At 44.4% G+C, this 24,406-nt stretch overlaps 1 protein-coding gene and 1 long non-coding RNA gene across 6 annotated transcripts in view; one reads left to right on the top strand and one right to left on the bottom strand.

Moving 5' to 3' along the window:
• The window catches only part of LOC139361370 (centromere protein I-like), a 33,975-nt gene extending 12,838 nt beyond the window's left edge, over positions 1 to 21,137 (top strand). For 2 of the 5 annotated variants that reach the window (XM_071090001.1, XM_071090000.1), the window contains exons 5-10: positions 648 to 737; positions 1,415 to 1,486; positions 2,293 to 2,413; positions 9,232 to 9,365; positions 10,320 to 10,444; positions 16,523 to 16,727. In XM_071090001.1, coding sequence (XP_070946102.1) covers positions 648 to 737; positions 1,415 to 1,486; positions 2,293 to 2,413; positions 9,232 to 9,365; positions 10,320 to 10,444; positions 16,523 to 16,727 — 747 coding nt within the window. Of the gene's footprint in view, positions 1 to 647; positions 738 to 1,414; positions 1,487 to 2,292; positions 2,414 to 9,231; positions 9,366 to 10,319; positions 10,445 to 16,522; positions 16,728 to 20,003 lie in introns of those variants that run through there. The other 3 variants (XM_071090002.1, XM_071090004.1, XM_071090003.1) reach the window with 2 other exon arrangements.
• Positions 614 to 16,523, bottom strand: LOC139361371 (uncharacterized). The gene is made up of 3 exons (XR_011618935.1): positions 16,126 to 16,523; positions 14,430 to 14,549; positions 614 to 723 (listed from the first exon to the last, which is right to left on the bottom strand). It is a non-coding gene; the product is annotated as an uncharacterized lncRNA (long non-coding RNA).
• Positions 21,138 to 24,406: the final 3,269 nt, after the last annotated feature.

Here is a 24,406-nt window from a genome sequence, read left to right as displayed (position 1 = left end):
TCATTTACTGCCTGCCTTTGTACAGTATTTGATATAATAAAATTTTAGTATTACAAAACAATTTGGTTACTTCCTCGGAATTCGTTTTAGTGGTGTGCTTTCTGTGCATAGTCAGATGCAGGTGTCTAGCAGTAATGACTTCTTTCATTGTGAAATTAGTGCTTTGTTAAGATTGTAGTTATGTCAAAGCTGCTTGATAATGGCATGCCAATTGTAATTTCCTAGATACTTTTCCAAGAACTATAATAATCAGGTATTAGCTTCTCTTTTGGTCGTATCTCCTTGATGTGTAAATCAAGGATGAATAAACTTTGAGTCCTGAGTATGCTACCAGTGAGAATAAGCTATGCAATGCTAGTAAGTATGACTGTTAAGCCTAAGGTACAGGAAGAGGAGAGAAAATACGAGAAAGAACTAAAGTCAGTAATGGTAGTAAGAGAGAAGATCACAGTTTGGAGCGGATTGTTTTATGGTGGTTGACTTAAATGTCTGGTTACTCCTTCCTTGATTTTTGATAGCATCTTCCTATAGCTATATCTCATGGTGAAATTATGGTCTGAATATACTTTCTTTCTTCTTACTGGTATTTGTTTTCTCAGTTTCTTAGTAGCCACAGAATTGAAAATGGAAAACTTATTTTATTTCAGGGAATGCAGCTTCATCTTCAGGCTTTGTTGTCGCTGTATAGGTTCTTTGCTTCTGCTCTGATTTCTGTATCTTTGCCTGTTAGGAAAAAGGTAAGGGATTAAGGAGAGAGAAATCATATTGAGACTGAAATATGTTATTTTTGTTAAAGTTAGCTTACAGATTTCAACTAAAATGCTTACAGCCTACTGTTTTACTATCTAGTATTGTGGTACTGCTCTGGGGAAGTTTTTTTTAGGGATTGGCACTTCGTGTTGATCCCGTTTGGTGCATTTAATAGATTGCTGATCAGAAAAATAAATGCATTTGTATGTAAAGGAATTCATAATATATATTCAATTAATGAGCAGTTTTAGACTTTACATCACTCCAATTTGTGGGTACCTACTCTCTTGTACTTTATATCCAAATTTATAGATCTATTTTAAGAATTCAGAGAATATATGGAAGATGGCTCTGCTTGCCATGAAGTGAAGAAAACAGGGACTTTCTCCAGAACCTCGGAAGTTGATGTTAGGTCCAGCTAGTGTTCGTCCTCTAAAAATAGTATCTAAAGCTCAAACAAGTTGCATGGCTTTCTTTTGTTAAATCCAAATAATAACCATTCAGATCTTAGAGGAGATTATAGATATTTAAATACATGTCAGTTACCCAGGATTCTGTGTAAACCATATTCCCATTTAATTGAAACACATTAACAGCTGCTTTTATATTTGTGTTTTGTAGTTTGTTTTGTCCATTGATAGATTGTTTTATTATCTTTCTTTAGAAATTGAATTCTCTCTCAGTTATACCAGTGCTCAATTCCAGTAGCTACACTAAAGAATATGGAAAAAAAGAGGTGAGTCTTTCTGATTGTCTGAATAGAAGTGGATCATTTCCACTACAACAGCTTCAAAGCTTTCCCCAACTTTTACAGAATATCCATTGCTTAGAGGTGTGTGACTGGACCATGTGCTTCTTCGCATTTTCTGTTTGAACTGTATGGCCTTTGTTTTTGTTTTTTTGAGACGGTCTTACTCTGTCACCCAGGCAGTAACACAGTCATGATTCACTGCTGCCTTGAACTCCTGGGCTTACGTAATCCTTCCACCTCAGCCTTCCAAGTACGTGGGACTATAGATGTGAATCACCACGCCTGGCTAATTTTTCAAAAAAATTACATCAGGCCAGCCTCGGTGGCTTACACTGGTAATCCCTACACTTTGGGAAGCCAAGGCGGGCAGATCACTTGAGGTTTCAGGAGTTCAAGACCACGACCACCAGCCTGGCCAACATGGTGAAATCCTATCTCTACCAAAAAATGCAGAAATTAGCTGAGCATGGTGGTGCACACCTGTACTTCCAGCTACTCAGGAGGCTGAGGCATCAGAATTGCTTGAACCTGGGAGAAGAAGTTGGAGTGAGCCAAGATCCCGCCACTGTTCTCCATCCAGCCTGGTTGACAGAGTGAGACTGTCTCAAAAAAAAAAAAAAAATCTAAAAATACGTTGCCCGGGTTGGTCTCAAACTCCTGGGCTCAAGTGATCCTCCTGCTTCAGCATCCCACAGTGTTGCAATTATAGGCATGAGCCACCATGCCTAGCCTATTTTTTGTTACATATTTTCTTTAGTTTCAGAAGTTGATAGGTGGTTCTGTTACTGCAGCTGCGTTCTCAGATGGGCTCAGTGCTAAACAACTCTCTGCTGCTTCAGTATATTGACTGTGTCATAGATGAGTCGGTCTCGCTGAGGTCTTACTACGGGTTGAGTCAAATATTACAAGAAGGTAAGAATTGAGGGAGGAAGGGACAAGATAGTTTACAAATGAATTTCTTTTATAAGGGAGTGCCAAATTCAAGATAAGAGGAGCCTTCGTATGCTGTAATTATGTCTGTGGTAATCATATATTTAGAGCATGAATGTTTCTGTTGTAATTTTAAGGTAGTAAGAAGGGAGAGGGATTATGTTAAGGAAACACTACTGGATGGCCACCAAAACTCACTGGGTGGCTCTACATTGATGACTATCACAATCCAAGGATTTTTCATCTTTATATGTCCAGAAACTTGCTGTTAGGCCCCCAGAGTCATCCCGTTAATGGTAATGAAACTCAGAGGAGATGAATGTATAAGCCAGGATATCAGTTTTAATATAAAATGAATGATTTCTGGTAAGCGTAATGCTCATATCTGCCAACTAGAATATCCCCTCTGTGCTATCTGCATATATGGGAACAAGATTTGTCAGTAGAAGGTTTCTTAATTATAGAATTAGAGGAAATGGCAGTGAGAAGTCTTTCATCCAGGCCATAGTAAAGCCTGGGCATTTCATTCCTCCAGTGGTGGGGGGCAGTGGGAAGATAGCATTTCTTTTGACCAAATTAAGTGTTTCTTTACTGGATAAGCAACTTCCGATTCTTCTGGTGGTTAAAGTTGCTTTTGATTGGTTCCAGGCCAATTCTTCTTCTACTCTGAATCTTTTAAATGGAATATGATACAGTTTATTAGATTTCCACTTACTAAATTTCAATCTTTTTTACGTTATACCCAGCCTACCCTAATTGAAGTCTAGAGTGTTCTAAAACTTTCAATTCAGATGTTTATAACTTGCTTGGATGACTGTGATACAAAGTTTATCTTATTCATTATATGTGAATTCTCTCCACTTGTTTTTTCACTATAAGCTTTTCCCTAGATTACCAAGTTGTTGAGGAACATCTCACTGTCACCTCCATCTGTCTGTTCTCGTCTACATTATGAGTTAGTCAGGATGTATGAGACTAGTGGCTTTTTTACTTTGTCACTTATTTGTAACTTTGGTGATAATTTTGTTTTGTGCACTTTTTTATTGTGGTACAGCTAGATGCTTATATTTAGTGTTCCTGCTCTAGAATGTATTTGGTACAAGGTGAATAATTACAAACATGGAAAAGAATTTACCAACTTCCTGGATACTTTGTGAGGGCAGAGTCCTTCTTACAAGTAAGATTTCACTTGCTTCTTCCACACTCCACCACTCTTTACTAAAATTTATTTAGATATCCATTGACAGTCTTTTTCTTGGCCGAGTGTGGTAGTTCACACCTGTAATTGCCGCAGTTTCAGTTTGGAGGCTGAGGCGGGTTGGGCAACATGGCAAAACCCCATGTCTACAAAGAATACAAAACTTTGCCAGGCATGGTGGCATGCATCTGTTGTCCCAGCTACTCAGGAGGATGCCGTAGAAGGATCATTTGAGCTCAGGAGGTCGAGGGTGCCGTGACCTGTAGATGTGCCACTGCACTGCAGCCTGGGTGACAAAGTGAGATCCTGTCTCAAAAACAACAACAAAAACGTTTTTTAAGTACCTGACATCATTTGTAAATAATATTTGTTCAATTTGTTCAATTTGAAACTCTTTATAAAGAGAGCTGAGTTGGAGTTTTATCTTTACACTGTTGGATTTGAAGAAAGAATATGTTACATTACGCAAATAAAAGGGAAAAACCTGTAGTTTAGGAGGACAAACTGAAGATATAATTAAATGTATTCAGGTAATTGAATTAGTAATGTAAATTTCATAAGGTCACTACTATTATATTCTTTTAATCAACAAACATTTTTTGAGCATCAAATAAATTCCAGCCAGTGGACACTCTGGTCTGGGTAACCCTGAGTTGTATTTTAAGCTGCAGCTTAGGTATCAGCGCCATCAAGGAGCCTTCAGTTATTGCCCAGTGTGGTTCAGTTCAGGTTATGACAGAATCTAGTGTGTATCTGTGGGACTGGGTAACTAAGGTGGAGTGAAGGTGAAGGTTATTTGATTCAAAGTCAAGAAACTGAAACTGAAATGTTGGGATCATTTGCATGGACACTGGTGTAACTGAGATGTTGATGGCAGGACATGATACAGAGTTCTAAGCTCCTCAGTGAATCTGGATGAGCTTCCAAGTGATAGACAGCAGAGATATCAGAAGATTAAAAAAAAATAGAGGGTAGGGTAGCTGGACAGTATGTTCGTATCCTTTATTTTGGTTATATGCATTAATTTATCTTAACTTTGGAGTTTAAAATAAGAACCCTAAATTTTTGTTATATGTGTGCTTTACCTTCAAAGTAAAAGACTAAATTTCAAGGAACTGCATAGTCAGATTGTTTTGACTCTTTCTACCTAAAGTTTTTTGCCTTCTCTTACACTCTTTTTTTTTTTTTTTTTGTCTTAAGACTGAGTCTCGCTGTGTTGCCCAGGCTGAAGTGCAGTGGTACAATGTTGGCTCACCGCAGCCTCCACCTCCCAGCTTCAAATGATTCTCCTGCCTCAGCTTCCCAAGTAGCTGGGATTACAGGCATGTGCCACCACACCCAGCTACGTTTTTGTTTTGTTTTGTAGATGGAGCTTTGCCATTTTTGCCAGGCTGGTGTCAACCTCCTGACCTCAGGTGATCTGTTCGCCTTGGCCTCCCAAAGTGCTGGAATTACCAGTGTGAGCCACTGTGCCTGGCTGCTTCTCGTAAATTCTATTATCAGCCACGTAATTTTTTGGCATTTGAAAAACCATATTATAGAAAATTACGAATACAATCAAAAGTAGAGAAAATACTGCAGTATTCCGCGTCTGTGCCCATTACCCATCTTCAACAGTTAGCAACTCTTGGTTAACCTTTTTTCATCTATAATACATTTCACCTTTCCTTTCCATTATTTTAAAGCAAAACTCAGCTCCCGTTTCAACTGTAAAATATGGTACTATTATGACACCTAAAAAATTAGAAGCTTTTTTTTTTTTTTAAAAGACAGTCTCACCCTTGCCCAGGCTGGAGTGCAGTGGGTTGATGAAAGTTCACTGCAACTTCCATCTCCTGGATTCACATAATTCTCGTATTTCAGCCTTCGAGTAGCTGGGACTACAGGCATGTGCCACCACACCCAGCTAATTTTTGTGTTTTTAGTAGAGAGAGGGTTTCACAGAGTTGGCCAGGGCTGGTCTTGAACTTGTGACCTCAAATTATGCACCCACCTTGGCCTCCCAAAGTGCTGGGATTACAGGCGTGAGCCACCGTGCCAAGCCAATAGTTCTTAGTATCTTTAAATATCTAACCAATGTTCAAATTCCCCTTAGCTTCAGTTGTAAATAGCTAGTGGTTAGCTTGGTTAACAGATGAGCCCAGACTCATTTTTCTGTATGTTCTTATCCCTATAGTGGTTTCTTACTTTGGTAGAATAGAGAGTAGAAGCTACTTAGGCCTGGAAAATTGTTTTTAATTCTTCATATTCGTTATTAAATTGTTTCCAGATACACCTGATCACTTTTAGAAGGAAATGGAGCATTAGTGGGTAGTAAACATCTTGTAAAGCTATGCTTCTCAAAATACGGTCCTTGGATCATCAGCATAACCTGGAAACTTGTTAGAGATGCAAATCTTAGGTCTTGGCCTAGACCTACTGAATTAAACTCTGGAGTTAGGGCTCTGTAATTAAACACTACTATAATTCTGGTGCATGCTGAAGTTTGAGAACCACTATTTAAAAGAAACTCCACTTAAATGTTTAACTTCTTCTACCTAAATTACATCAACAACTGTACCTTTGAAATTACCCCTCTCCACTTTTGTGTGAGACAGGGTCTTTCTCTGTCTCCCAGGAGTGCAGTGACGCAGTCTCAGCTCACTGCAGCCTCAACCACCCAGGCTCAAGCGATCCACCTCAGCCCCCAAGTAGCTGTGACCAAGAGTGTGCACCAATATAACATGCCAGGCTGATTTTTGTTGTAGAGACAAGGTCTCACTGTGTTGTCTGGGTTGGTCTTGAACTCCTAGGCTCAAACTATCCTCCTGCATTGGCCTCCCAAAGTATTGGGATCACAGGCATGAGCCACCACATCCAGCCTGAAATTCTTCTCTTTTACTTGTGGTTATCCCTAACCTGCATTCCCCTCTTCGAGCTGCTGTGCCTGGACCCATGTTTATTCATTCTCTATTCCCCAGATGAGCAAAAGATTGAACAAAACAGTATGTTTGCATCTACAATATTTGGCCAAGTTGCAGTGTAAGTCTCCGGTACCCTTGAAATAGTTGCCTTACAGTTTCTGTATTATCTTTCCTTTTATTAGTATCATAAGGGAGACAATTTAAAAAGGAATTCTGCTTTCTAAAATTTAATGGACATGTGGATAATTTTGCTTGTCATAACAATATTTGGCATTATATAGTATAGCTCAAGTTTTCAATAATTGAGTAAATATAGGTGTAATGCCATATTTCTGTCATGTGACCATATGCCATATCATTGTCAAAAAGGGAGTAAATTGTAGTTATCTATCATAAGAAGAGAAGGGTAGAAAACTACTCAGCAGTGGTTCTTGAAGGGAGGGGGCATTTCTGGTGTCATGGTGACCGGGAAGAGGTTGCGACTGTCATTTAATATGTGGGAGGTGGGGATGCTCAGTGTGCTTCAGGGGCTGCGTGGGTAGTAAGAGCCAGTCCTGAACAGTGAATTGTTTGATCCAAAATGCCAATAGTGTGGTGTGGAAAAACACTTCAAAAGAGACTGTTTGAAGCAATCGTCATTGTTTCAAATTGACACAGTTGCCAAGTGCTACCCAAAATCATAGTTAAGATATGGTTACGCCTGTAATTCCAGCACATTGGGAGACTGAGACCAGCAGATCACTTGAGGGTCTAGAGTTTCATACGAGCCTGGCCAACATGGTGAAACCTTGTCTCTAATAAAAATATAACAATTAGTTGGATGTGGTGGCACACGCCTGTAATCCCAGCTACTCAGGAACCTGAGGCACGAAAACTGGTTGACCCCAGAGAAGGAGGTTGCAGTGATTTGAGATCGCACCTGTGTACTCCAGCCTGGGTGACAGAGCAAGACTCCATCTCGGAAAAAAAAAAACAAAAAAACCCACAAAAAACTACTTAGTTTTGCAAGTAGCCAACTGGCTATGTGTGGATGCTTGCATATTTGAATGGTCTCCTGATCATTGATTGTCCTGACACTGAACTATCATGGTGGTGGGCAGTAGTAGAGTCGTCATCATCTCTGAAATTCTAAGATTATACATGTTCTTTTCCTTGTGCATAACCATTGTTGACTGCCTAGATAGGAGAGTAAAGCTGTGAATTCACATTTGTAAGTCTTTTCCTAATCCGTTTAACAGTGGCATGATCTTGGCTAACTGCCAACTCCACCTCCTGGGTTCAAGGGATTCTTTTGCCTCAGCCTCCCCAGTAGCTGGGATTACAGGCTTGCACCACCATACCTGGCTAATTTTTTATTTTTAATAGAGGTGGGGTTTCACCATGTTGACCAGGCTGGTCTTAAACTCCCAACCTCAGGTGATCCGCCTGCCTTAGCATCCCAAAGTGCTGGGATTACAGGCATGAGTCACTGTGCCACGCCAAATTCAAGTGAAAATATGTTTAACAGCGTTTTATAAAGCTCAGGAATTCAGGCAAAACAGAGTTTTGATTTGTGTAGGGTAGGTTTCTGTGCATCTGTGTTACAATGTTACTGACAGTATAGGAAACGATTCCTAAAGTCATTTTAATGTTTATTCCTTTAAACCACATTTGATTTGGTTCGAATAAATTAGTTGTCATTGTTTTCTAGTTTACTGTATCATTTTGTCCATTTTCACATTTCATCCTGATTTTTTTTTGTTTTTTTGAAACAGGGTCTTGTTATATTGCCCAGGCTGGAGTGCAGTGTCATGATCTTGGCTCACTGCAAACTCCACCTCCTGGGTTCAAGGTATTCTCCTGCCTCAGCCTCCCAAGTAGCTGGGATTACAGGGACCCACCATCACGCCTTGCTAATTTTTTTATTTTTAGTAGAGACGGGGTTTCACCATGTTGGCTACTGTGGTCTCAGACTCGACCTCAAGTGATCTGCCCACCTCAGCCTCCCAGAGTGCTGGGATTACAGGCATAAGCCACTGCACATGGCCTGATTTTTTTTTTTTTTTGAACAGTCTTGCTCTGTCACTTAGGCTAGAGTGCGGTGGTGCAGTCTCACTCACTGCAACCTTTGCCTCTGGGCGTCAAGCAATCCTCCCACCTCAGCCTCTTGAGTAGCTGGAACTAGAAGTGTGTGCTGCCACCCCAGCTAATTTTTGTATTTTTTGTAAAGAGCTTTTGCCACGTTGCCCAGGCTGGTCTCAAATTCCTGGATTCAAGAACTCTGCCTGCCTTGGCCACCCTAAGTACTGGAATTACAGATGTGAGCCACTGTGCTTGGCCATGAATTTTTCATGTCACTTTTATGTGAACCTTTTTCTCCCCTTAACTGTTAATGAAATACCTATATTTCTAGTGGTTTTTATATCTCTCACTTGAGAATTTTCATAACTGCTTGGAGCTTAATACTGTATTTATCTGTTATTTACTAGTAGAGTCTGGTTGTTTAGAATGTTCTATGTGATTTCGTCTTAATGATTCCCTGGAAGGCTGTGTGTAGTTTTATGATTAACCACTGATTTTTTAAAAAGTAAATTATACATTGGAGCACTGATAGTTTTTAAACCTTCACCACCTTTTTCCTTTATATTATTCACCTTTAGCTTGGAAATTGTGAACACTTTTGCTACTCTGTATCTGAATGTTATGGTTTCTTATTGCAGAGAGAGAACTGGGTGGATCCATGAGCTCTGTGTCTAAACTGCTCCACTATGTAGGGTGGCTGTCCACTACTGCAGTGCACGTGGAGAGCAACAGAACTTTCTTGCTGCACTTTATTTTGGATTTCTATGAGAAGGTAAAACATGTTTCAGTTTCCCCATTGGGATTTTTGTGAAGGCTATTCACTTTATTGGCATAGTATTTAAATTTTATGCACAAATATTAAGGTAGGCTGTGATCTCATTAGCATCATTAAAGTAACCTTACATTTTGAAGTTCATGATTATTTTCTCTCCAGAACAATTGACTTTCATAAACCACGTGGAAAAGCAAATGCTTTTTTTTTTTTCCTAAGGTCCAGGCACCACAGCATTACCCTGTGTTAACACTGGTCCTAGACAGAAGTCTGTTGTTAGCATTACTTTTTGTTCCTTCCATTCCTAACTCCTGGTGGAAACCAAAAATTTCTTGTTGTTTCTTCAGATCTCCATGTCTACTTTTCAACTGCCTTACGTCTCTTGGTACCTAGTACCCTTTTATTGTGTTACAGTATATAACCTGGGCAGAACTATAGGGTGATGCAAAAGTAATTGTGGTTTTTGCTATTGTTTTCAATGGCAAAAACTGCAATTACTTTTGCAGCAACTTAATATCCATGAAGTGTCCATGATAGTCTCACTTTTCCCAGCTTCCTCTGCTAATACCTATTTGTCTTGTGTTACGCATTTGCTTAGAAACATGCTCCTTTGTTTTCTAGGTTGACAGCTAACTCATATGATAAATAAGTATTTTGGGACTTAAGGGGAAAGAACTCCTTCCTTCCTTTACCCTGTCCCCCTAACTGTAAGACCTTTCCCTAGAAGAAATGAAAGATTCAAGTAATGGTCTTTTAGAAATTATCCTCTGTAGTATGACTGATATTTGGTGAAGTCTGTGTTAAGCAAGCTTATAGTTATCTGTTTGTTTAGGAGTCAGGCATGTCCAAAGCTAATGTTACATTATTATCTTATACTGATGATTCTTTGGGTGAACTTGGTTGAGAAGTTCTGGGGAATAGTCTATATACTGATGTTATCGTTCTTTCTCAAAGGTGTGTGACACATATATACATTATAACCTTCCATTAGTGGTGGTGTCTTTTCCTGGGATCTTATATTCTGTACTCTTCAGCCTGGATGCCAACATCCTGAACCAGAGGTGTTTTATTATGAGCAGGTACAAAGCCTTTTTACCATTTTATGAAATGGTATATTATAATTTTCTCTTCATCTTTCAGCTGTAATACAAAAAATATTCCTACTTGTCTTTGGCCAGGGCCTCTGGAAATCAGGCTTGCTATTGGACATGAGATTCCAATATGGGGCCATGACAGCTGTGGTGTTTTTAAATCCTCCACTGGTGTGGCTACAGAATAAAAAAAAATCATAGTTAAGGACCTGTTGTGCAGTGGTACTATTGCACCATGAGAGTTCACTTGATTAGTGGGTGTTGTGCCTCTCAAAATTAGAAGAAACCCACAGAAGTTTCCTTTGAGCAGAACATAAATCTGTCCCACATATAGCTGGGAGGTATCATCCTGTCCCCCTGAGGTCAGGAGGGTGAGTCTGTGACCCAGGGAGGAAAGCAGCTCCCCTTCTTTAGGACACCACAGGAGGACGGAGGAGTTGGCTGTCCTGGGAATTCATGCCTTCATTCAGCAAAGGGAAAGCAGTTTGACCAGGGAAGGGGCCTGGCAGTGTGGCGGGGGTACAGTGGTGAAGAGGGTGGGGCCGGGGAGAGGCCTCATTGAGAGGAGAGAGGGTCCTCAGTGGGAACCAGGGTGTTTGTGGAAGGAAGAGTCAGGGCATGGAGCAGAAGTGGGAGCGGGGAGGCCAGCTCAGGCCTCCTCCACGTTTGTGTGAACGTCCTTCCTGCGGGCTGTAGAGCTGGCCCTCGGTACACTGCAGGGGACTCAGAGCTCCAGTGGAAGGGTGGCTCTGCCTCAGGAAGCTGCTGGTGCTCACCACTCCATCATCTGCTGTGGAGGGGGTGACAGTAACCTCAATGCGTGGCAGAGGTGTTTTGGGATGCTGTCCTACTGCACAGTTCAGCAGGCTGTTACCTGACTTCTTTCTTTAATGCATCTCTTGCACTTCCTGTGTGTCCAGTGCCTTATAATATTAAGTGATAATTAACCTCAGAGCCCTGCGTGAGGTCAGCACTGTCCCCACCCTGTGTGCAAAGGGAGGACGGGGAGGCACTGCCAGTTGGGTGAGGGCAGACGGGGCAGCTTGCCTTGGGCCTCGCTGACCTTAGCAGGCTTTGCATTTGATGCCCTGTGTTCCTTCCCTAGGGTACTCAGTTTGCCAGGTTTTTGGTTTATCCTAGTCTCATTCAGATTGTAAAGACTGAGAGTGGACTTCTGTTGATAAGAGTTTCCCAATTTGGGTACAGGAAGGAGGTGAGGAACCACAAGCCCCTGCTGGACAGTAGCCCTGTAGACCCAGCCAACGCCGGCTCTGTCCTCACTGCCTGGTCCTCTCTGTGAACCTTCATCCTGGCCACAGCCCCTCAGAGTCCTCCTTTATGAAGGGGCCATGCTTTGGGGGAGGGAGTGCCTCTCCCAGGACCCAGAGTTGGTGAGCGGCCACTTTGGAATTTAAGCCCAGGCCCTTCTTCCCTTCTCTGCTTCCTGCCAGGCCCAGCTGCCTGCCCCAGCACACACCTTCCCTGGGCACCCTGGTCTTCACTGCCAGGAGATGCCTGTTTTAGGCCTGGTTTGCTCCTATGGCTGCCATGCTGATTTTTCATTCTGCACATCATGTCTCATCAAAATGCATGGCGTTTCCACTCCTTGTGCTAAAGAGAGCCAGTAGTTTTGTCTGGCAGTGATGCCTGTCTGCTGCCCACAAAGGTGAACAGCCATTGTCTCTACTCACAGGGTGTTCAGAGTATAGTGGGACTGGTACACAAGAACCAGTGATCTCTCCAGGAGGTGCCACAGACATGGGTGAGGTGGCTACAGGGTTTCTATGCAGTCATGGGATGGTCAGGCAGTGTGCGAGGCAGCAGGTCACCATCCCCAGGGTCCTGGGGACAGTGTGCAGGCAGGCATAGGAGCAGCCTTGGTGGGGTCCAGGACAGGCTGCCTGCCCTCCTGGTGAGAGGTGAGGATCAAGGACCTCGAGGCAGGCAGGGATATGGCCCAGTTTGCTTCCCACGCTCACTGGCAGTCCTGTGACTTGGGGTGCTGGGAAGGGTGTGGGGGTAGGAAGGGGAACTGGAGACAGGCCCAGTGGGAGGAATTGCCACAGATTCAGTGGGAGCTGTGGCAGAGATGTGAACTTGGGGAATTGGAGGTGGCAGTTAGAAAGTAAAGGGGGTTTGCAGATTTCTGGCATAGGCACTTGGTGCTGGGCAATGAAAATACAACAGCTTTTCTTAGTGTGTCCCTGCAGGCTGCTCAGAAAGGGTCAGGCAATGCCTTTGAGACATACCATGTTCTGGGGACAGTTCTGGACAGTAAGGTCCCTCGAGAGGCTTCACTTTAAACCAGATACGAGTTGAACCCTGATTGGGTGCACAGACATGCCCATGGCAGCCAGCTAGAGCATGGCCCTAGGCAGAGCACTGGAGCCCAGGTCACGGCAAGTGGTTGTGTGCTCTGAGCAGGTGACAGTCCTTGTGTCCAGAGGTCTGGTTGGTCGCAAGCAGGGAGTGATCCCCCAGCCCCCTTCCTCAGCTAGTGTAAGCACTATCCAGGCATCCTGGGGTTCCTTGGTGGCTGCCTTATAGGCTCCTACTGTTTGCGAGCCTGTTGCTTATGTTGGATGGGACTATGGCAGGACAGCCATTGAGCTTGACACCAGTCTGCTCGCTGCCCGCCCCTGGCTGGGCAGACCCTCGTTTTCCAAGCTTGCTTGGGTGGAGGTAAAGCTCACCATGACAGGTTGGTTCTCTGTTCTTTGTCTGAAGCTATACTCCTTGCTCCGTGTTTGGAGCTGTCTCGTACAATCGTTTTCCTTCGTTTCATGACAGTGAATCGAAGGGAATTTGTCTTCACAAGACCGAGGCTGAGGAGTGGCCAGTCGGGTCTCACTGTTCAGGAAGGCATTCTGGGGTTGGCAGCAGAGCCCAGCTCATTGAGATCAGAAGGGGGCTTTGGGAGCAGTTGGTGCTGTTCTGAAAGTTGGCCCCTGCAGCAGGCATGTTAGGTCTGAGGAAGGAAGGAGGTGGGGGAGTGGATCTCAGCAGGAATGTGAAATGAGTGCCCTGGTGGAGTCAGTGTCCAGGCAAGGGATGCCTCTGGAAAGCGCTGGGCTAGCTGAAGAGGAGAGGGCAGCCTCCACGGGGAAGTGTGGGGGTTTCACTGCAGGGTATCTGGGTGCTTTTTTTACACTGTGTCTATTTTGTGGCACACGATCTTCAAAGTAGAAACAAGAGCAAAGACATTTTCAAAAATATTATTCACAGAATTGAAAATGGTGCAGGGTGTCTGTTTACCAGCCACCAAACCTGCAGGGCCTTCTTGGGTGAATGCTGCATAGAGGACATGCGAGTGACATGGCACGGTGCTGGCGAGTGACATGGCACGGTGCTGCTGTTTAGAGCCGCAGCCTTGCAGGATGATCACCTATTGCTTCTCAGCCCCACTCCAACCCGCTGAAGCTCAGCCAGGACTGGACGTTGACATAAGCTGGGTTTTCCTGGTGTTGGCCTGTCAAGACATGCCTGTTTCCGGCCTCCAGTTTGTTCCATGCTCCTCAGGCTTTCACTTGCTGACAGTAAGTGCCCAGTGTCCACGTCATCTATGACGTTACCCAGGACCGGACAGGGCTCATCCACCAGCACATCCCCTGGTGTCTGATGCCAGCTTGTCTTCAGCTCACCAAACACGGTTTCTTCAACCTGGTCATTCCACCACCCCAAAGCTATTGCACTAAGCCGTGTTTCTGGATCTTGTCTCTGTGACTGTGCCAGGCGTCTCTGCTGCACCAAGACTGGGGACTGCTAGTGTGCGGACACACTCAAAAATAGCCAGTAGCAGCTTGAAAAGACTGCTTTTGTATCAGGCCTGGCTTTGCCTTCCGTGATTGTTGCTGTAGGTCATAGAGCCAATCTGTGTAACTGGATGTCACCCTCAGACTCCTGTGCACCACTCTCCCTCTCTGACTCCTGGCCACATGCGCCCCACCGCCTCCCCACTCCTCACACAGCCAACCTTTATATTGTCCCGCTTTGCTGCTGTTTCTGCTGCTCTCTCCTGAGTCTTGCTATTGGTCCCAGTGATTTGGGAGGCCAAGTTGGGAGGATCACTGAAGGCCAGGAGTTCAAGACCAGGCTGGAAAATAAAACAAGACCCTGTCTTTACCAAAATAATAATAATAAATAATAAAAAGTATAAACCAAAAAACTTAGCCAGGCGTGGTAGTGCATGCCTGTAGTCCCAACTATTTGGGAGGCTGAGGTGGAAGGATACTTGAGCCCAGGAGTTCACAACTGCAGTGAGCTGTTTGTGCCATTGTGCTGTACCTGTGACCTTGTCTCAAAAAACAAAAGAGAAAAGGAAGGTGGGAAGAAAGACAGGTATGCTCTTGAGGTGGGGGGGGCACAGGTGAGGCATCCTTCAGAAAAGAGGCCTGTGCAGCCACTTCTATCAGAAATGCTCAGTGACTCCTGGGGCCTAGCAGCTCCCTTCTCAGCCTCTGGGTTTGGAGAGCCTGCCCCTTGCCAGCCCCAGACCATGTGCACAGGGTCCTCCCCGCCTACCCTGCCTGGCTTCACCAGGACTCTGACCCTGCACTGTGTGTGAGCTGGTTCTCATCCTCCTGAACTAATAATTCTCATCTCTTGTGGCCCTAGTGACCTTTCCCCTTATTTTTCTGTTTCACCCATGGATGCCTGGTGAGCAGGAACCTCTTGCTGCCTTGTCGCCTCAGTTGAGGCTTCAGAAAGCACCCAGGGAGGTGGGAGCTGCAAGCATGCTTTTTGAATTGAGCAGGGGTAGGACAGTGTCGCTTTGTTTTTCTTTTCACATGAAGACAGATGTGTGCGCGTCTCAGCATTGAGTCTCCTTTCTGTGATGTCTTGAGGAATCACAGTTGTGTTGCTGCAGCCCCGTGTGCACAGTCCTTCTGTTTCCTGGGGTTGGTTGATTACTGTTTGGAGTGATCAGAATTATTTCTAGCACCAGCTGGACTGGGCCTATTCAGTTCACTCCGAGACAAGGCCCCCGAGCCCTGGCACACTCGCTTGTTTCTTTATCAGTAAGCCCAGTGTTGCTGACAGTTGGTGCCCACAGTGTGTATGTCATCTGTGATGTTACCCAGGAGAGGACAGCGCTTGTCCACCAGCAAATCCACTGGTGTCTGGTGCCGCCTTGCCTTCAGCTCACCAAGTACATTTCTTCAACCTGGTCATCCCGCCACCTCAAAGCTGTTGCACGGAGACCAGGCAGGGAAGAGACCTCTCCTCCTGGGAAGAAGGCAGGCCATGAGCAGACCAGGGCAGCCAGTCCCTGGGAGCCACAGGCCAGGCCTTCCTAACAGATGCACTCCTGTTCCCGTCTTGCCCTGTGAATGTCAGGGGCAATGTGGGCTGCATTCAAGCTGGCTCCAGCTTAACTGACGCACGTGGCTCTTTGTCTCTGCGGAGCAGAAGTGTGATGAAAAACCTTTCATAGGATTCCATCTCTCAGTACAGAATTGTTGGTAAATGTTATTAAAGATAACGTTTCATGTTTCTGTCTTCTTTCTCCTCTTGTTCCCAGCTAGAAGGTGTTGAAGTTGGGGCTTCTCTCTGATCCCACATATAGGACCTGCGTTGTCCCACACAGGGTCAAACCCTTGCTTTGGGAGGGACTGAATGATGACTTCTCGTGGCCCCTTTATTTTACAGAGGAGAAATCTGGGTCCTACCATGCTGGCAGAGTTGGTGGGGATCCAGGCCACTCAAGAGAACAGGAACTAGGAACTAGAGACCAGCTGCCGCCGTAGTCTAATGCATACCTCCTTCATCATGTAGGGACTAGCCCCCCACCCCTTCGTGCCATGGTTCCCTCTTTGCTCCATGGTGACCACTTTTCCAGTCCCTTCTGTTTCATCATCCTGGTCACTCTCCCTGGCTCAGCGGCCTGTCATTGCTCTTTGCTGAGTGCCCCTTTCTTCATGCCTCTTTTGGACCTCAGCCAGACTGGTGTGCTGAGGACAGCACCTTGTTACCAGGAGCAGCTGCTCTGCAGGACCTGTTGGCCAGGGCCCCGCAGCATTGGACTCGCTGGTGTAACCAAACCTCTCTTCTCTGTTTGTGTTTCAGCGAGAATGCCATGAGGAAAGCTAGCGTGGCGCACAGTAAATCCAGCAACGATATGGAGAGCCATGTTCCTGAAGGCCAAGCCCCAAGTAAGACCTTAGCGGGTGGAGCCCCTCTGCCAGAGAGGCTTGGAAAGGAGAGTGTCACAGACTCTGGAATCCTTCTCTGGGGGGTCCTAGGGAGTGTGGGTGGGGTGGTTGCTCATTGATTGATCACAGGAAGTCGGGGTGGGGGCGTTGCACATTGGTTGATCACCAGGAGTCGGAGTGGGGTGGTTGCTCATTGATCACAGGCACAGCTGGCTTTGCCTGCAGCACTCTGGGTGCTCCTGTGTGTCCATGGTACAGGGAGGACACTTGGGATGCAGGCCCAGCCTCTGGCCCCAGACCTCACAGCCAGCACCTTCCATCTGTGGTGAGCCCCTGTGAATCCTACAGAGAGCTCACTTAGACCCCCAGTTGCTCCTGTGGAAGGGATCAGTGTCCTGAGCAAGAATCTCGTTTGTTCTCAGCCCCTCCAAGGGGTCCTTACCGAAGCCCCACAGTGCCCTGAGGCATGAGCCAGAAGCATCCTTGTCCCTTTTTGCTAAGTTATCTAGAAGGATTCATCCCGGGTGGAGTAGAGGATAAGGGTTTCTACCACATAGGCTCTCTCCCTGGGCCAGCACCACACTGAGGGCCTGATGTGACCACTTCCCTTCATCTGTGTGTGCTCCCTGGAACAGAACCGTTTTACCAGAAATGAATGAAACATACAAGCAGTTGTGTGCCCGTGTGTGTGCAAGATAGAGCTGCAAGAGCACAGGGGCTGAGGTGGGTGGAGTGGGCTCTGTCTATGCATGCATGTGATAAGCTTTTTCTTTAAGAGCATTATGTAATTCACACTTCAAGGTTTACGTGTCTGTGGTCTTTAGGATATTCACAGAGTTCTGCATCTGTCATCAAAATCTAATTTTGGAATATTCATTAATAAATAAATAAATAGAAGTGCAGCTTCACTGTGTTGCCCAGGCTGTTCTCAAACTGCTGGCCTCATGGCAGACCTTTTGCCTAGGCATCCCAAAGTGCTGGGGTCACAGGTGTGAGCCACACAGCCTAAGTTTACAACTTTTTTTTTTTTTTTGTTTTTTTTGGTGACAGTGTCCCTGTAACCCAGGCTGGAGTGCAGTGGCATGATCCCAGGCCTGGGTCTACCAGCATGTACCCCCACACCGGGCTAATTTTTTTTTTTTTTTGTAGATACAGAGTCCCACTATGTTGCCAGGTTTTATCTATCCTCCTGCCTCCCAAAGTACTGAGATTACAAGTGTGAGCCACCATGACCAGTCAGCATTTTTTTTTTTTTTTTTTTTTTTTTTGAGACTAAGTTTTGCTCTATCACCCAGGCTGGAGTGCAGTGGCGCCATCTTGGCTCACTGCAGCCTCTGCCTCCAAAGTTCAAGCATTTCTTCTGCCTCAGCCTCCTGGTTAGCTGAGATTACAGGCACATGCCACCATGCCCGGCTAATTTTTGTATTTTTAGTAGAGATGGGGTTTCACCATGTTGGGCAGACTGGTTTCAAACTCCTGACCTCAGGTGATCTGACTGCCTCGGCCTCCCAAAGTGCTGGGATTACAGATGAGAGAGCCACTGCGTCTGGCCCAGTCTGCATTTTTTAAAGGAACTTTGTAACTGTTAGCAGTCACACACTCCCCTTTCCTTCAACTCTCAGCCACCACTTACACTTTTCACTGGCATGGATTTTCCTATTCTGAATTTTCCATGTAAATACAATTGTACAGTCCATGTTTTTATTTTACAGCTGGCTTATTTCACTTAACATAATATTTTCAAGGTTCAAGGTCCGTGAAGCATGTTTGGTATGTACTTTATTCCTTTTTATTGTCAAAGATTCCATGTATGGATGTGTATATCACATTTATTATAGCCATTCATTAGTTGGTGGATAGATGGATTGTCTCTACTTTTTGCTTATTATGAATAAGCAGAATAACAGTTGATGTGTAAGTGTTTGTGGGGGCTGTGTTTTCACTTCTCTTGGGTATATACCTGGGGTAGTGTTGCCGGGTCATATGGTACCTCTGTGTTTAACCTTTTGAGGAATTGCTACGTGTTTCCCAAAGTAACTGCACTATTCTGAATTCTCACCAGCAGCTTAAATGAGGTTCCAGTTTCCCCTCATCCTCTGCAGTATTTGTTACCATTTATCTGTAGCCATTGAATTGGTGTTTCATTGCTTTCATTTGTATTTGACTAGTGACTAATGATGTTGAGCATCTTTTCATGTGCTTTTTGGTCATTTGTATATTTTCTTGGAAGTGTGTCTATTCAGATCCTTTGTCCATTTTTAAATTGGGTTGTTACTCTTTTCATTGTTGGGTTGTAATAGTTCTTTATGCATTTGGATGTAAGTCTCTTATTAGATATATAATTTGCAATTATTTGAGGGAATTTTTCTTTAAATTTAGGCAGAATTGCTCTGTTTCTCAGGCTGGAGTTTAGTGGTGTGATCTCAGTTTACTGCAACCTCTGTCTCCCAGGTTCAAGCGATTCTCCTGCCTCAGCCTCCCGAATGGGTGGGATTACAGGACTGCAGCACCACACCTGGCTAATTTTTGTATTTTTAGTAGAGATGAGGTTTTTCCATGTTGGCCAGGCTGGTGTTGACCTGGCCTCAAAGAACCCACCCTCTTCAACCTCCCCAAGTGCTGGGATTACAGGTGTGAGCCACTGTGCCTGGCCTATTTTGAGGGATTTTTTAATTTAAAAATTTAACAATTTTTGGCCAGGCGCAGTGGTTGACTCCTGTAATCCCAGAACTTTAGGAGACCAAGACTGGTGGATTGCTTGAGCCTATGAGTTCAAGACCAACCTGGGCAACACAGTGAGACTTTCACTCTTGACTTTTCTTTTTTTGAGACGGAGTCTTGCTCTGTTGCCCAGGCTGGAGGGCAGTGGTGAGAACTCAGCTCACTGCACCCTCCGCCTCCTGGGTTCAAGTGATTGTCCTGCCTCAGCCTCCCAAGTATCTGAGATTACAGGTGCCCGCCACCATGCCAGTCTAATTTTTGTATTTTTAGTAGAGAACTCCTGACCTCAATTGATCCACCTGCCTTGACCTCCCAAAGTGCTGGGATTACAGGCTTGAACCACTATGCCTGGCAAACACTGACTCTGGTCTTTTTGTCTCTGTTTTTTTTAAAAAATAACATTTTAAATTGTTTTTGTTAGTTGGTATTTTTTTACAATTAAATGAACTTTTATAAGGACTTATTAAACTATCTCAGATTTTTGAAAGGCACACTTACTCATTGAGCATTGTTACTTACTTCATAACAAACTACCCCACAACTTAGGGGCTTAAAGCAGTGAGTTACTATTTTTCCTGCATCTGTGGGTCAGGAGTTGGGGCAGCTGGGATTACATGGCTGGGCCGTTCCCCCGGTCTCACTTGTGACTTCCCATGTGGCTGTTTTCCCTCCAGCCAGGCGGGAAGGCCATATAGCCTTCACTCAAGTGGCTGCACGTCAACTTTCCTGACACGGCCTCCACGTGGTATCTTTAGCAGCATAGCTGGACTTTCCTACAACATGGCAGCTGGCTTCCAGGAGAAGGAAGAAATGGCAGCTGCCAGTCCTCACAGCTCCTAGAACAACACTTGGAAACAGTAAGTTCAAAGGCCAGTGCAGATTCAGGGGAGGGTAACTCACCTTCACATTTTGATAAGAGCAGCAGCCTATAGGTACAGGCAGACCGTTGATCATCTTGGGAGCATCATGGAGACTAGCTACCACAGAGACCTTCCCACCACCTGAGGATTAAGCTTTCTCTCCCAAAGGAGGCGTCCAGCAGAACTCCTGCCCCTCTCCATGACAGCTTGCTCTGCCTTGGCCCCCAAATTACTGCAGCCCACACACTGTGCCTTAATGATTTTAGTCCATTTTTATCAAGCTGGTTCTAAATTCCTAACTCCAGGAAGAAGCTATGTCTAATTGGAAGACAAATATTTATAAGAGCTGTGTTGGAAATGTTCTACATCATTTTTGCAGAGGCAGACATCTTACTGGGATATTGTTGTCTGGTGGCCATCTTTATACTTACTGCTCAAGCTCCACGTGGAGGGAATGCCAGCTAGTGCTGTGAGGGTCAGCTCAGCAGGTGGACTGTGGTAGGACACGCTCTGGGTCAGATGCAGCCTGGGAACACTTGTTACGTGCCCCTGCTCCCTGAGACCCTGTTGTAACAACTGTGAATGAATGTAAAACGTGAAACCGTGAGCAGGGAAGAGGATAGGAAGGAGTAATTTCTCTGTGTTTCCAGATCCCAAGAAACTCTGGGAGGTTGTGGGTCATGGAGGAGGAGGATGACCCTCCATTGCAATCCTGGCAGGCTTCCGAGTCCAGAGGTGCCCATCACAAAAGAAACCAGGCCACTAATGGGCACCTCAGGCTGTCTAGTGTATACCCCAAAGCAAGGAAAGCTTTGCGTGTACCTGTCTTAAAGGAATTAACCAAATTGTCTGGAGTGAGCTCATGCCTTCAGTGTGGGTGTTAGCACCCCAAGTTAAAGCCCTCCTTATCCTCTCATTGCCTGGCTCCAGTTCTCACAGCTGGACCCCATTTGTGCACTCTATCTACAGTGATGTCTGCCTGCAAGGCCCTGTTCTGCATGCCTCATGTGTGTGAACTCATTTGATCCCTACTCAGCTGCAATACCATTCATTCCAGTTTACAGGCAAGAAAACTCAGGCATGAAGATACTAATTGTTTTGCTCAGGATGTCACTTTGCTGATGATGTCAGAGCCCACGCTCTTAGTCACATCTCTTACTGACTCCTGAATCTTTGAAAGCAAAAGATACCCAACACTCACCTTAATTTCTAAACACCTTAATTTCTATGGGTGGGACTACTCTCTGTCTAAGGGAGACTCAGGGATACAAAAATAGCTATGCCTGGGGGTGATAGGCGATACTGATAACGGCATCTCCAAACTTTCCAGCCAACTTCCTGAAGGGAAGGTTCAAGAAGATTTGGTACCTATTGAATGACACCTCTGTGTCAGCACCTAGAGGGACAGTGTGGAGATATATTTACTGGAACTGGATGTATTTCTGGACATTTGCTTACTTGGCCATTTAAAATTAAATACCTATCTATTTTGCACTTAACATAGCATTATGGAAAAGTAGTATGTGTTTCTGGTTTCCAGTTTGGAAACTATTTGTACAGAATTGAACCCTGATTAGAGAACAAAGGTGAAACTCAGGGACTAGGGAGGCTGAGGCGGCATCAGAACGGGGCAGCCACTTTGGAATTTATCAGAGAGGAAGGCCTGGGCTGAGCCACCAACCAGCTAGAATCAAGGGACAAAAAGGCCCAACTGTTCCCCAGGAGAGCAAGAGAGGACAGAGATGCTCACATGCCTCTGATGATTGGAGATATTTTTCTACCTTCAGCTTTTTATTTATCTATTTATTTTTTTTGTCAGGGTGTTGCTCTGTTGCCCAGGCTGGAGTACAGTGGTGTGATCATAGCTCACTACAGCCTCAAATTACTGGATTCAAGTGATCTTTCCACCCCAGCCTCCTGAGTAGCTGGGACTATAGGTGTGCACCACAATGCCTGGCTAATTATTTTCAACTTTTTTTCATAAAATTAACTCAAAATGGGTCAAAAATGTAAATTTACAAGCTAAAACTATATGTTAGAGGATAGCAAAGGCATACATCTTCATGACCTTGGATTAGGCAACAGCAGTTTCTTAGATGTGATGCCAAAAAAGCACATGCAAAAAAAAACGTAGATAAATTTGACTTCATCAAAGTTAAAAATTTGTACGTCATAAGACATTGTCAAAATAAGGAAAACAAGAATATATTGGCAACTCATATATTAGGTAAGGGTTTAATATCCAGAATACATAAAGAACTTCTCCAACTCAACGCCAAAAAAAAAATGCAGCTGAAAAATGGGCAACATATTTGAATAAGTATCTCCAAAAAGATGAGATTAAAATGGCCAAGAAGTACATGAAAAGACGCTCAGCATCATTAGGGGATTGCAAATAACCACAATGAGATGCCGCTTCGTACCCATTATAATGGCTGTGATTTAAAAAAAGATAGACAATAATAAGTATTGACAAAGATGTAGAGAAATTGGAATTCTCTTTTTTCTCGTGATGGAGCCCCTCTCTGTCACCCAGGCTGGAGTGCAGTGGCATAATCTTGGCTTACTGCAGCTTCCACCTCCCAGCTTCAAGTGAGTCTCCTGCCTCAGCCTCCCGAGTAGCTAGGACTACAGGCCCACACCACCTAGCTAATTTTGTATTTTTCCTAGAGACAGGGAGGGGGGGGCCTCTTCGTGTTTGCCAGGCTGATCTCGAACTCTTGACCTCGGGTGATCCACCCATCTCGGCCTCCCAAAGTGTTGGGAGTACAGGTGTGAACCACCACACCTAGCAGAGAAACTGGAGTTCTCATACATTGCTGGAGAGAATGTGAAATGGTACAGCTGCTGTGGAAGACAGTATGACAATTCTTCAAGAAATTAAATGTAGAGTTACCGTATGACCCAGACGTTTTCTACTCTTAGGTATATACTCAAGAGAAAAGAAACCAAGTCCACACAAAAACATAACACAGACTGTTGTAGCATCATAACATCATTCCTAATAGCACAAAGTGGAAACAATCCAAATGTCTACTAGCTGTTGAATGGATGAACAGTGTGTGGAATTTCCACACAATGGAAAATCGTATGGCCACACAAAGGAATGTATGACTGATAGATGCTACAACATGGATGAAGCTTTAAAGCATTACGTAAATGAAGCAGTCACAAAAGACCACATTGCGTTTTTATAAAATTTCCAAAGAGGCCAGGCACAGTGGCTCACACCTGTAATCCCAGCACTTTGGGAGGCCAAGGCAGGCAGATGATGAGGTCAGGAGTTCGAGACCAGACTGGCCAATATGGTAAAACCCCATCTGTACTGAAAATACAAAAATTAGCCGGGCATGGTGGTGCACAGTTGTCATCCCAGCTACTCAGGAGGTTCAGGCAAAAGAACCACTGGAACTCAGAAGGTGGAGGTTGCAGTGAGCCAAGATTGCACCACTGTACTCCAGCCTGGGCTTAGAGCAAGACTCCATTAAAAAAAAAAAAATGCCAAAGATGGATACTCTCTATAATAGCATGTTTGTTTCCCATGGCTGCCATAACAAGATACCATAAAGTTGGAGGCTTCTATCTCTGGGTCCATGGCTTTGGCCTCTGAGCCCCATGACTGCTCTCATGGTCATCTTTCCTTTTCTTAAAGAGTAGCACGTGTTTGAGACTGAGTAGTTTTATCAGCCTATTTTCTGCCTCTGAATTTTGGGAGTTCTTTGATTTTGTCTAGTCTCTAAACTTTCTATGATTTTGTCTAGTCTCTAAACTTTCTAGTCCAAGATGGCAGTGTTTCTTCTCATAGAACATTCTAAAATCCTTGTGGAATTTCTGCGTATATGATGGAATTCATGGCGTTAGATGAGGTTTCTCCACAGATCTTTCCTAGATAATTTAGTTTCTTTGCCTCACTTCTGTGAGATGATTGAGGGGATTCATGAGTCACATGTTTAATATCTTTGGCACTAGGAAAATTTGCAAGGCATGTCACACCGTTGGCATTCTCTACAGAACACGCTTTCCTAACTGGATCTCCTAGTTTTAGTATTCTGGTTTTTTCCAATGTGAATAGCCTGAGAATTTCCCAAATCATCAAGTCTAGGTTCTTTTTGGCATAACAGTTCTTCCCTCAGTTTATCTATTTTGTTGTACTTTTATTCTTTACAGTACCTCAATTTATCTCTTGCCTCTTACATTTACTATAAGTGGGAAAAAGA

Source organism: Macaca nemestrina, unplaced genomic scaffold (assembly GCF_043159975.1).
Source record: "Macaca nemestrina isolate mMacNem1 unplaced genomic scaffold, mMacNem.hap1 Scaffold_45, whole genome shotgun sequence".
Lineage (NCBI taxonomy): Eukaryota > Metazoa > Chordata > Mammalia > Primates > Cercopithecidae > Macaca > Macaca nemestrina.
This window is presented reverse-complemented; position numbering and strand designations above follow the sequence as displayed.